This window comes from Phyllostomus discolor, chromosome 4, assembly GCF_004126475.2.
Source record: "Phyllostomus discolor isolate MPI-MPIP mPhyDis1 chromosome 4, mPhyDis1.pri.v3, whole genome shotgun sequence".
Classification (NCBI taxonomy): domain Eukaryota; kingdom Metazoa; phylum Chordata; class Mammalia; order Chiroptera; family Phyllostomidae; genus Phyllostomus; species Phyllostomus discolor.
In genome coordinates this window covers 192010351-192023033 of record NC_040906.2, presented here as the reverse complement: position 1 = coordinate 192023033, position 12683 = coordinate 192010351, and the positions used below count along the sequence as shown (strand labels likewise).

The window sequence follows — 12683 nt, the reverse complement described above, 5'->3', positions numbered from 1 at the left end:
TTTTAATCAGCCACAGAGCTTGGCGTCACATCAGTCATCTTAAAATCTAAGGCCTTCAAAATGCATTAGTCTCCAGTGAACTGGATCTTTGTAACATACTCATTCTCGGTGTTTTGGCAAAGTAGCCCGTGTCACTAGCTTAATTGGAGGCAGGCTCTTTTCCAGCTGTCAAATAACCTTTTCCTATTTAAGAGTCAGAAATAAAAACACTCACTCATAAACGAATCGACTAGTTTGGAACACAAACAACATAAGTCTTTATTTGAAAAACATTTCCATGGGACTACAATGGCAAATCTGCCATTAGTAGCTTCTTACTAATCCCAAATGTACTCACAGTCACTTCTATTCATCATATGCAAAGATACTGCTACAGAAATCTATTTCACAAAGTATTTAGAAAAACATATATATATATATATATACAGTCTCTGCAGTAGAAAGTTAATTGAAATAACAAAGCCAGGTGATACAAAGCTAAGATAGACAACACGCTGACATTTATAAACACAAATAAATAAATATGTACAGAAGGGTGGGTCTGTGACAGTGGCACACACAGAAACGCTTTACGGCACAAGGACTGGTGACTATGGCGGGTGGGGTATCCCCAGGAAGACTCTAACACAGTGTAGTTTAAAAAAAAGAGGGTAAAGAAGAAAAAAAAAGACAGTGACTTGGTATTATTTTCAAAGTCAGGCTAAACTACGTTTTGGCCCCACAGCTACATTCCTGAAGTTTTGTTCGGAGGGGGTGAAATGAAGGTGAGAACTGTATGCTTAGAACAGAGGGTGGAATTTGGCTCAGCCTTTGAATCCATTTGCAACTGTTTGTCTTCAGCTGTGACTTCACTTTCTCCTTACCTGGCTACTGGACATTTCTAAAGCGGAGCTGACCTTGTTGTCAAATACATTTTTAAAAGGAAGGGTTTTCCTAGATCTGGATAAATGTGTGCAGAAATCAAAGTCATTTTGTAGATATCTCTTAACCACTGTTAACTTGGTAAGCACTTTAGGTAGAAATTTCACAGGAGAAAGCTAATTAAACGCTATCATGGCTTTCTAAGGCTTGGGGAAAGTATACGATGATTCAGTGACTACTGAAGATTAATTTTCATCTCTATGGAACCTCTGCCAGAGTAAGCAGCCTGTTAATACATGGCTGCAGAAAAGAATCTGGCTCCACGGTAGTGAATCTGAGTGGTTTTAGGATTTTCTATCCTTCCCTCCTATACGCACCCCTTCCCTGTGATGGCTGGGCAGTGCTCCTGCCACCCAGGACAGGGCTCCACGCTGCTGCAAAATGGAACAGTGATGAAGTCCACCACCACACGACCGTATCATCCATTCAAGATGGGCAAATAGATTCATGGTTGAATATGACCAAAAGGCGAGAGGCCCCTTGGCAGCTGCACAGCCTGAATGTTCTTCTGTATCTCAGACTGGGAGCTACCTGCTCTCTGCACAGAGGGAAAGGCCCCCAGGTGCTAGGTTGTGGCGGCTGCCTTTCCACAGACTGGCTCCAGAATGGCTCATCTTCCCAACACTTAGGCTGCCACCCCCAGAATCTGGTACTCCCCAGATAATCCAGAGCAAATGTGAGGGTACAGCATGTACCGAGAAACCAGATACAAATTCATCATTTAGGAACAATTAAAATTTGTTCTCCTAAACATTCACTAGCAAGCACATGACTCAGGAGAATTTGAAAGTTAGGTAAGCTGCGCGATATTATACATGGCTTGTATGCAGAAATCTAACCCATAAATAACACACCATCTATCTTGCCAGACCTCCTCTGGCTCTTATGATCAGAGGACTTACGTACAGATAGTTTTAGACTAGCAATTGTAGACCCACATGTTTATAAATTATTTTGATTATGATAAGTCACCCACTTGTCTGTTTATATTCCTTGGAACAAAACTCTTAAAAGGGGAAGTGACAGGCTTTTCATTTGTGCACTTGCAAACGCCTTGAAGTCTACAGAGCAGGGGCAAAACCGGACAGTCTCAATGGCTGTATTCCCTAAAAGGGAGAGACTACTACACACATTGTGCCCAGTGGAGATTCTCATTCTTCCCCTGAGCCCGTGAGCTCAGCATACAGTAGAAGAGCAAAGCGGAGGTGAGAGATTTCATTCTTTAACACCTGCTGGGAGGTCCACACTAAACTTGATACACATGTGTAGGATTCATGATAATTAATGATGATATTTAAGGTTTGTGTCTTGAATAGGATACGTGAAATAGCATAAATTTACATGGCCTCGTATTAACTAGGCCAAAATTCGGGGAAATTCTTTCTTTCTTAGGTATGTTGTATTCCTGAAGGTTAAACATTTGGTATGAGAAAAAAATTCCTATTCAATCTTTAGGTTAGATTTCTTTTGTATCTATGGTAGAAATTTCATTGAGAAAGAGGAAATGTGCTCCTGCATTCCCAGAAACTAGCGCTGAGATGGGATTTGTGGGCAACCAAAAGAGTTAGAAATACTGATATGCTTTCGATTGTTGAGAAAGATTTTGATGAAGCAAATGGCCACATCCAAACCCGACTACTAGGTGGGGCATGGATGAGCTCTAACTTACGGTTTGTCCCTAGCTCAGTCCCTTGTCCTCTAACTTTAATGTCTCCTCCTGAGCTCTGATTAGTCAAATCCAATTATGCATTTTAAAAATCCATATATCCTGTGGCTACTGAGTCACGTGGCTGTCAGTACTGAAGTTTTAGTGATGATAGGAACTTCTCCATGGAAGAAATACACTGCAAAGGCAAATTCTGAACTTCACAAAAGCCTTTTTAACCAAGTACATCCCTCATATATATGCAGTTACCTAGGCGATGGCATATTTCCACCTGCTAGTCAGAGTTTTCACTGCTTGCAGATCATGTTTCTGCAGACTGACTCCTCCTTCTCGTGTGAAAGCCTTTAAAACTTGGTGCTGTGGCTGAAGGTGTCTGACATGATAATATTTTTATAGAAGTTATCTGAATGAGCACTGCAATACCCCTTGACCTTATCAATGACCTGATGGACAGGGATGATTGACGTTTGTTCTCCATCAGCATGGGTCAGTTTTGATGAGGACTTGTCCACGGAAGCACTGTCTGGAAGAAATAACACCAGAAATTAGGCCGCATGAAGAGCTGGGGACGTGCCTAAGGGCCACCACACTGGACACTGTGTTTTGTCCATCGAAGCAGGACACAGAGGAAATGATGAAGCTCTAGTTCTTTCTTAGGCCAGGCAATAGGCAACACTAAAATGTCATGTTTTTTTTTTTTTTGTCTTCAAAGTGCATTCCTATGGATAAATCAGTGTGAACTTGCCTTCTAGTAGTTTGTTGGGGTTTGTTTTAAGAAATGTTCCTATAAAAAAAAAAAGAAGAAAGAAAGAAATGCTCCTATAGTGCTGTGTTTCAAAGAACTGATGAACGGAATATTCAGAAAGTTGCTGCAAAGAAAAAGAGGTGGCAAAGGCTCAAAGGAAGTAGTGACAGATTACGTAGGAAATGAATTGAAAGACACTGGAATATTTATGGAGGAAATGAGATGATGTCTAAGATATGTTTTCAGACTAGCACGGGGAGGGAAAAATGGTAGGTGACCATGAGCTGATAGGTGCATGGGGACTCATTATACTATCATCTCTGCTTTTCATATGTGTATTTGATACTTTTTATAATAAAAAAATTATACAATATAACTAAAAGGATCTTTAGAATAAAAAGTGAATGAAAACAGACATGGAAGCCTATTTTGAACACATTTTCCAATGGTTTTTACCTTGTAAGTGACTGGAATATAGAAAAAGAATCTTTTATGAATTATGTTTCAATTACAGAAATTAAAAATGTCTAACGTAAATATTTAAGTATATGTTCTCATTCACTGTGCTACAATATCAGAATTATATTATTGCTGACAGCAATATCAGAGCAATCGATAATAATAAAAGACTGCTAAATACATTTTTGTTCTAAATCTCCCAACATCATATACTTAAGTACTATTTCCCCAGACTCAAAAGCTTCTAAAATCGGCTCAGATAGTGCGCTGACACTCAATTAAGCTACAAATCTACAAATACATATGGTTGTCTTCGTGTTAAATTAACCACAGAGATTTCACACTGTTGAAGGAGCACATACACCCTTCTACCAAGTCCTCGTTCCCTACAGCTCCATCTTCTCTAGTCACTGCAGACAAGGCAAAGACTCTGCTGTGAAAATCTGCTTCCAGGAGCCATGGCCCTACAGTTGGAATGCTCACTTCTAGCCATTCTTTGTTGTGAGTAAGTTTGACCCAGTATGAGCAAAAGCACTAAAAATTCTCCAGGAATTGTAAGAGCCATCATTATTACATCTGCTGTCTTTGGAAAGAACCCAAAATCTTCAACCGTTACCTTGTGTTGGAACAGACACTAAAAAAAAAAAAAGGCTGAAATAGGAAACGGTGTGCCCGTCCCACACTGAAGGAAGCAAGAAGACAGAGTGGATGGTTGATGGCAGAATGGGCAGACGGAAGCAGCCAGAATGATTACGTCCCAGGACTGGTGAGAAAAGGCTCAGGTCATTCATCGTATCAAGCCCCTCCCCCTTTTAGCTCTGGGCAAGTTGATTGAGTCTGCTTTCTTTCAGTTCATGTAGTCACTAGCCATTGGTTTTCTTGTTGGGGATTTTTCTATTGACACATCTCAATAATGAACAATTTTTGCTTGGTATTTTTAGAAAATTACACATCCTCAAAGAAACTTCAAGGACATATTCATTCTGCTTCAGTGATAACTTCGGGGGCATGTACCTTTTAGAGATTTTGACCAGTTCCATTCCCAATATGTGACCCATTTGAAGGGTCTTCATAGTCTAATAAAGTAAAATTCTGAGCAAGGGCTGTATATCAATATATATGCTATTCCCAGTCCTTTGGCTAGATGACCACAGGATGGGCAATATAGATTTTGATTTAGCTGCAATTTTGAAAACCAGGGGCTAGTGAAATGAACTATTATTTGACCTATGCTGAGATTTTAAGCAGATAAAAATCCTCAAAAAGCAGCCTTGAAATCAACAATTTCTCTCTTATGACTTCTACGAATGTACCATGACATATCCAGTAATTCACAAGAGCAGTGACAAGTAAAGAATTGCACTTTCCGCCTTTCCAACGCGAACCTGTCAAGTACTGCTTTTGTGGTGGTGGTGGTGCCTTTACTTGACAGGCGACTCACTAAGAACATGGTACATTTCCTAGAAGGCGTGGCTTGCAGACCCCCATGCAGACAAGAGCCAGCACAGCAAACAACCGTGGGAAATTTCAGAAATCCCAGCTCAGGGCAAGAACGTCATTGTGCTCGCTGAGTATTGTAAAGAAGCAGCAATTTTGCTGGTGCAGCAGAGTCTTAGTTCCATTCATGCAAATATTTTCTTATTACCTTGCAACACACTCATGCATTCAAAAAAGAAAAATGAAAGTTTACCTGAATGATCCACTTTTGTTGAAGGAATGGTCTTAGAAGACATTATCTACACCATAAACATATGAATTTCTAGATCAATACCAAGAAATAAACCAACTAGATAGCCACGATGATTGATATGCAGTGACTCCATGGGGCCCAAGCACCTAGCAGTCCTGCTGAGAACCGGCAAGGCGGCAGAAGGCCGCCGGCAGGGCAGGTGATGGGAGACCAGAATTTGCTATATCGTAGAAGTATGGCATGCAGCCGACTATAACCTCCTGCCCGTTGACAAGGACCCATTTAACACCAAGAGTTTTATTATGATAAACTTCCATTAATGTATTCTTTAAAAAATGTGCAAAGTTTTTCTTTGGTTTCTCTGTTTCTGAATTTCTTTTCATCGTTTTCCCTATGATCCTTAAGACTTTCAAGTATTTCATGAATGCTCCCCAAATGGCCCCTGTCCCAAATTATCTACCTTTTTACCTTCTCTCCTATTTTTATAATGGCATTTCTTGAGGCTGTGTTAAGCTGTGTTAAGAGGAAAACAATTCAATAGGTCTAATCTTACTCTTTCTTAACTGACACAAGGTATAAACTATTTGTATTTTATTTATGAGTGTTAAATGAGTATTTATTTTTAAGGTTGATCATATTAAGAGAACAATTCGTTCATTGTAAATAAAAGATACTTTGTGCCAGGAAACTACCCATTAGGTAGAATAATCTATGTTAGGTTATCTCTAACATGTATCTAACAGGTAACACCTGTTATTAATTTTCTTACACAGATATTTCCAGCAGGGGTGTACACGCTTTTAGTTTTAGGCAAAACTGTCTATAGAACTCAAAGGCTGTACCTTATTCTGGAAGAGAGTTTATAGCTTTTATTAAATTACCAAAAACACCTTTGACTCCAAGAATCTCCTAAACTATTCCAAGTTTTCAGATTATCTTTCTCTAATTAATTTTGGAATCGGCAAACTCTCCATACACCCAAACATCTTTCCGCAGTGCTTTCTTGAATCTCAGGCAGTGGTCACTCCCATGGCGGGACAGCCAGGTGTGTGAGCAGGGACAGGTGGGAGGATGTGAACCTACGTAAGGATACTGGAGATTTAAGTGTTTGCCGTGCGAGCACCTACACATCGCACAACATGCTCGCTGTCTGCCCGAAGCCAAAAATGAATCTTTTCTGTGCCATTCACCTCTGCTTATGTTCAACAGCTAAACAAATTCAAAATTAAAAAGTGATTCTCAGTATCCTTTTAGAAGCATCTTTTATCAGGGAAGTGCAGGGTGATGATGTGCTGACAGCTGTTCACCTGAGGTTCCATTAGTATTTAAAAGGAGCAGTTCTGCAATTTTCTTTTGAAGTTATTGAAAGATTGTATCTTATCTCACTCATCACTGGCTCTCCAGTACTGCAAACTCATCTTTGTTTCCATGTTCTCTTCAGGACTGCTTATTACATGCTTACTGTTAGAATGTGTGGTCCTTGTAAATATCAGGAAGATACAGGAGATCAACAAAGATGAGGTTTTTCTCACCTTCCTGTATCCCTTTTCAAATATGGTGTCCTCTAGTCTTTCATATTTTCTTTTTTTGTTTAGTCAATGATTTAAACAGAGTTGCCAATAAGACCTTCAATGGTTAATTATTTAATTCTTAGCAGTAATATACGTCCTGGATGGTGTTTCTTTCTGTTTCCATGAAAACCCGCCAAGTAACTCTCATACTATGCTGAAATAATCCACAACTCTATTTCTATACACAATTTTAAAATAAGATACATAACTTATTAAACAAGATACTATAATTTTTTAAGAGAACTAAGTTTTGAATCAAAGGAAGTTACAAAAATATTCAGAATCCATGATATCATGGCTATGTAGATTTAATACAGGTTATAAAATCTAAAAAAAAGACAAAATATTCACACAGGTGCTGAATAAGGTCTTCAAGTAGATTTTGATTTTCATAAACGTAAGACAAGCATCCTAGTGGGCATTGTGATCCACCCATCTCCATGATATGCTAGTCCTCACAATGAGTACGTGCTGAGAGCTGCATCGGAGAACACCTTCACCGTGGCCAGAAGGGCTTACCTGTGTGACTGTTCCTCTTGTAGTAGGTGGGACCGCTGGATTTCGATTTGGATGTAAGGTAGGTTGAGTTGGAACCAATGGAGCTTGAGGACAATGATTTTCCTAGATTATCAGAGCTTTTCTTGATGGTGTTGGTAGCTGTCTTACTCCAGTCTGAAAGAAATGACATTCCATGTGAATCTGCTGTGGGGGGAGTATGTTCTGGCCTGAAGAACCGTCACTGCATTATTTAAGTAACACTTCCAGAGCATTTGATGTGAATAGTAATAAACTGAAGGAACAGGTAAGTTTCTTCCTTGGACCCTGTGTCAAGTATTGTTTAAAATCCCACTTTAACATCCTAATGCTGAGAAGTAAGCACTGATGGTAATTTTTAAAAAAAATGTAATACTTTTTTCAGGTATTTTTTTATAGTTGAGAAAAATCTCTTAGCCTAATGAGGACCTCAAAAACGTGGGCAGGTGCCAATGGCTTGTTGGAACCTCTGGATATCTGAGTTGTTTTGTTAGACATAAAACCTTGAGCAGCTCAACCCGTGTGGACTTCGTGCTCTCCTTTGCCAAATAGACGGGTTGGGCCGAGAGTCCTCCAACCTCTTGCATTCGTAATACCCTCAGGCTCCACAGCCCACCTTTGTAGCTTTCTCTGGCGATGGGCAAGCAAACGACAAGCATTTCCCACTTTGCTGTCAGATGTGAAAACCAGTCGCCAACGTGCCCCTTACCCGAGTTGTCCGCTAGCCGAAATCTCCCGCAGCAGAGATGCCGCCTCCACTGTTTCTGAACGTTCTCCTTCATGGCACAGTGGAAAATAAATATAAACAAGCCTGGGACAAAAAGACATATAAGCATTTAAGCCAATGGGACACGTTTTTAAAGATAAATCTTATGAAACACATGGGTTCACGGCCAGTTAAATTTTTTATACATGTGAATTGCTTAGAAGAAAAGATATTAAGGAATCTGGAAGCATGCGATAGGTGTTTTGATCCTTCAGCAAAGAACACAGAGGCTCAGATAAAACCAGAACTGCCACTTGTATCTGATTCTGTCTCCGCCTGCTGTGTGCAGCAGGCCTGTGCCGGGGCATGCTCAGTCTCAGAGCAGGGCGCGATTCTCTTCCACACTCAGGGCCTCTCAGAACCAGACCTGCAGGCTGATCCACCTTCCCAGGGAGTAGGGGCGACCTTCACCTTCACACTCGGACTGAACCTGGCTGCTTTTTCAAAGCCTCCCCACACCTACAGCCCCCAATTCCTTTTGTGGTTTGCTGGTACAGAAAATCCCTTGAGTAAGTAAATATGCTTTGTACCACCGGAATGCGTGAATCACCGACAATGTGTGTACATAATTTGAACTGGTTAACAGATCCTTTTAAGTTTTTAAGAGGTGGTGGCAGTTTCAGAGGAAAGAGCCCAGCTGCACGGAAGCCCCAGGTAAGGTCAACAGAGGGCTCGGAGGAAGGAGGCTGTGCTGAGAGGCCTGAGGCCACTCCGCCTCCAATTTGCTCTGTTCGCCCGGGGGCAGAATTTGCAGAACTGGCTCCTGGAAGCATGTTTGTCACACGGCTGAAAGTACAGGTAACCACGTGTTCTTAAACAACCGTTGAACAGTCACAGACTAGAGCTGAAAGAGATGACAAACTCCAACTGAGGACTTTCGTTCCTACACACTAACCCGGGCATTACTCGTCTCGGGCCTGGCATTGAGCAAAGGATTCTCTATGTTGAGGGAAGAAGGTGAAATTTGCTAGGTGTTGCTTCCCCTTAACACTTGGGGTTTTTTGTTTTTTTTTTGAATTACGAATGATTTATTTTTATTATGGACAGTATACCAGATATCCCCAACTCAGTAATTCTTATAAATGTCATACATGCTAGAAGGGAAACTTCAGAGGTGTTTTTAGGACCCCAGAAGAGAACCAGGTCCCAGAGTTGCTTTTCTGGCCTTCCTGGGATGCTAAAAGGTGGATTGCTTTGAGGCTCTCATGCTGACCACAGCCACAGAGGAGGAGGAGGTTAAACAGAAGATAAAACGGACTTCATGAGAGCGTTTTTTAGACAGGGCAGTGCTGCTGTAAATCATAATTATATAGCCTTGGATGATATTCCTATTTTTAAACAAGGGCAATTGTGCCTGTAAATATGTAGGCATCCAACCAGTTTAAGAGACACTGGTGTGTAAATTAGATTCTGAATCTGATACATTGCCTCTAAAATTAGGTAACAGAAGAAAAGTCTTTTCTATTCCCCATCTCTCACTCGGAACTGTGATGCAGGAGGACACAGTTAGATAATAGGCATGAAAAGTTAGGATTCTTAGGAATGAATACATTGTTAAATCCCAAGGTAGTATGAAGACTCTTTTGTCATGAGACACATTTCTCTTTTAAATCAGAACTGAATTCTCATAACAGGTGGTTTTACCCTTTGGGATAACTAGCTCTTTTCAGCTGAATTCAAGTAGGTAATAAATACACCAAAATTCTTTCAGGACAAACACCCCTGGAGGGGTTCCACTGTGGGAAACATGGTAAGCATCCATCTGGAAAAGGCACATGTACACGGTGTGGAAAGAAATTCTAACTCTTCAGGAGGGAGGAACAGAAGACACAGCAGGAGAGCCAAGGCACTTGGAAGCCAAAGTGAGAAAATAGAGGGTTATTCCCTCTTCAGTTTTGAGGGTTCTTCTCCCATTTACTTGCAGATTTGGGTGCAGAAGCAGAACTAACATCAGAAGAGTTCTGTGTTGACATCCAAGGGGGTGTGTGTGATTTCTCGCCCCCAGCTCTACTCCCTTTCTGTCCAATGTTTTCGCTTTTCTGCTCTTCCTATCAACCACACGCCACCGCTAAGGCTCTTCCTAACACCTGGAGAAATATGCTCTCCAGCTTTCTTAGCTGTGACTGGGGACCATAATAATCAGCCTTTACTCTTCATCGTGTCTCACAGCTTTATTTGACTGACCAGCGAGTAGGGAACACTGCCCATAAAAGTTGGAAGTAAAGTGACTCAGAAGATTGAATTCAGACTTAAAGCCTTTATTTCATCTTGACAGGCTAAGCACTAGTTTCATGAAACTTTTATATCTCACAAAACAAAGTTCACGAAGGTCTTTTTTTTTAACTGCTGTCTGAAAAAACCGCCCGTCTGATGACTTGAAGCCAATTTCTTAGTGATAGTTTCTTCAGCTTGGTAAGTGCCTGTATTTTTAATTTTACCTACAGGACCCCATACTCCACGCTAGAACAAGAAGAAAAACAAAAGCCTACTTGAAATGAACAGATTCCCGATGGGTCACCCCATCCTCACCCCGCCTTCTCTTCCCTTACCTCCCCCTTCCATTAATGAGTGGTATCTGCTCACTTAAAAAACAAAATACAGCCATATGTGAATTCAAGATGTCTTACTTCTTGGGCAATTTTGTAATTCCCTCATTTAAAATAAATGACATTTTCAATTGTGATGGAAGAAAAGTGTGCAACCGTATGTAAGGAAGCGGGCCTGCCTGTGGTCCTGTCAGGGAGGAAGATAAGGAAGCCACTCCTTCAAAGCTTCTGAGACAAGCAGAGCCCAGGCCAGGGCTGGGTCAGCAAGGATGGCGAAGGCATGCCTACGAGCCCACCACACTTGGAGTGACAAACAGTCTGAAAAGTCTCAAGTGATGGGTTTGGCTTCTCATACCTTGTCCCTTCCTCTACCACAGGATGCATTCAAATAGCATGTCTGGGCGGGGGCGGGGCGGGGGGGGGGAATCCTACTTGTAAGTATCAGCATTATACTCACTGTAGATTATGTGGGCTTGTGTTTCATCTTCATCTTTATAAGAGCTATTTAACCACTCCCTTAGAAAAAAAAAGAGAGCATCTTAGCCTCAGTGTTTTGGCTAGGAATTGGGCGCCCATACAGAACGCATTCCCTTTGGTGGACTCTGGCAAATATATGTGGCCTTCTGAGGGCAGATGTAAAATGAGTGGGGATGTTCTCAGACTTTTAGCCTGATTGTCAAAAGTTTTAAAAAACTGTTTCCCTTGGGTATGAAAATGAATGCTACACAGCGAAATTTGGGGGAGCACATATTAACATGCTTATACTGCTCTAATAGGTCACTTTCAAGAAGGCTGGTGAAGAAAAAACAAGACAAAATAAAACCATGGGTCCTCATCTCCTAATGGGTTCTTGACCAATTAAAGGCCATTGACACTTTCAGCGAGAGTGTCATCAACAAATTCTGACAAATGGCCTAAGTTGACTTCTTCTCACCCTGGATAAGAAAGACCCAGGAACCTGCAGGAGCCTGCAGATACAGGTAACCTCAGGGATGTAGGCTACAATCAGAATGAGTAATACTGATGAGTGAATGGTAAACTTCATCAGGTCCATGGGCATAAATGGTTCTGGAGGTTTGAAGGTGCAGTCAGTCAAGAATTAATCAAAGCAGCCCTGGCCAGTGTGGCTCAGTTAGTTGGAGAATTATCCCATGACCGAAAGGTTGCAGGTTCAATCCCCTGCCCAGACGCGTAGGGGAGGCAACCAATCAACGCTTCTCTCTCGCATTGATGTTATCTTCTCTCCCTTCCTCTCTCTAAAAGCGGGGGGAAAATGTCCTCATGTGAATAAAAAAGGGAATCAAAGCAGGAGTTTGGGCAAAAGAGGCCACATGCCCTATATAACTGACTTTTGACCCCCCCCCCCCCCAAAAAAAAAAGTCTAGGTGACTTCTGACCTTCCTAGCTAGCCTGAGCCCAAATCTCCGGACAGCTCACACGTTCCGTTGTCTTACAGATGTAGCCAGCTGGCTGCTGGGCTGGGGCCCTTTCGGGTGTAGGAAGCTCTTTGGGAACCTCTTCAATCCTCCTTTCATACTACCAAGGGGCCCTTTAGAAATGTACTTCTCTGTGGCACAAAATTTGGTGCCAAAAGATGAGTAATTTACTTCCTTGCAGTGTTTCATGTCTCAGCCAAGGCGATGTCATTTCAGATGTTAGGGATTAAAGGTGGTTCATTTCCTTGACGCCAATTCACTATGTGTGTTGGACGTGAGACCGTGGTGCTGGTTGACTGTCGGGGCTTCTGAGTGGAGTTGGAAATTTCATTGAACTCTTTTAGTTTAC

The 12683-nt window shown here is 41.5% G+C and overlaps 1 protein-coding gene across 5 annotated transcripts in view; it reads right to left on the bottom strand.

The window, feature by feature from the left end:
- Positions 1 to 233: 233 nt before the first annotated feature.
- Positions 234 to 12683, bottom strand: part of ADGRG6 (adhesion G protein-coupled receptor G6) — a 132679-nt gene continuing 120229 nt past the window's right edge. For 4 of the 5 annotated variants that reach the window (XM_036024790.1, XM_036024789.1, XM_036024791.1 and 1 more), the window contains 3 exons: positions 8296 to 8397; positions 7572 to 7724; positions 234 to 3110 (listed from right to left, as the gene is read on the bottom strand). In XM_036024790.1, coding sequence (XP_035880683.1) covers positions 2932 to 3110; positions 7572 to 7724; positions 8296 to 8397 — 434 coding nt within the window. In that variant the 3' untranslated portion in view covers positions 234 to 2931. Of the gene's footprint in view, positions 3111 to 5481; positions 5528 to 7571; positions 7725 to 8295; positions 8398 to 12683 lie in introns of all 5 variants that reach the window. The other variant, XM_028510078.2, reaches the window with a different exon arrangement.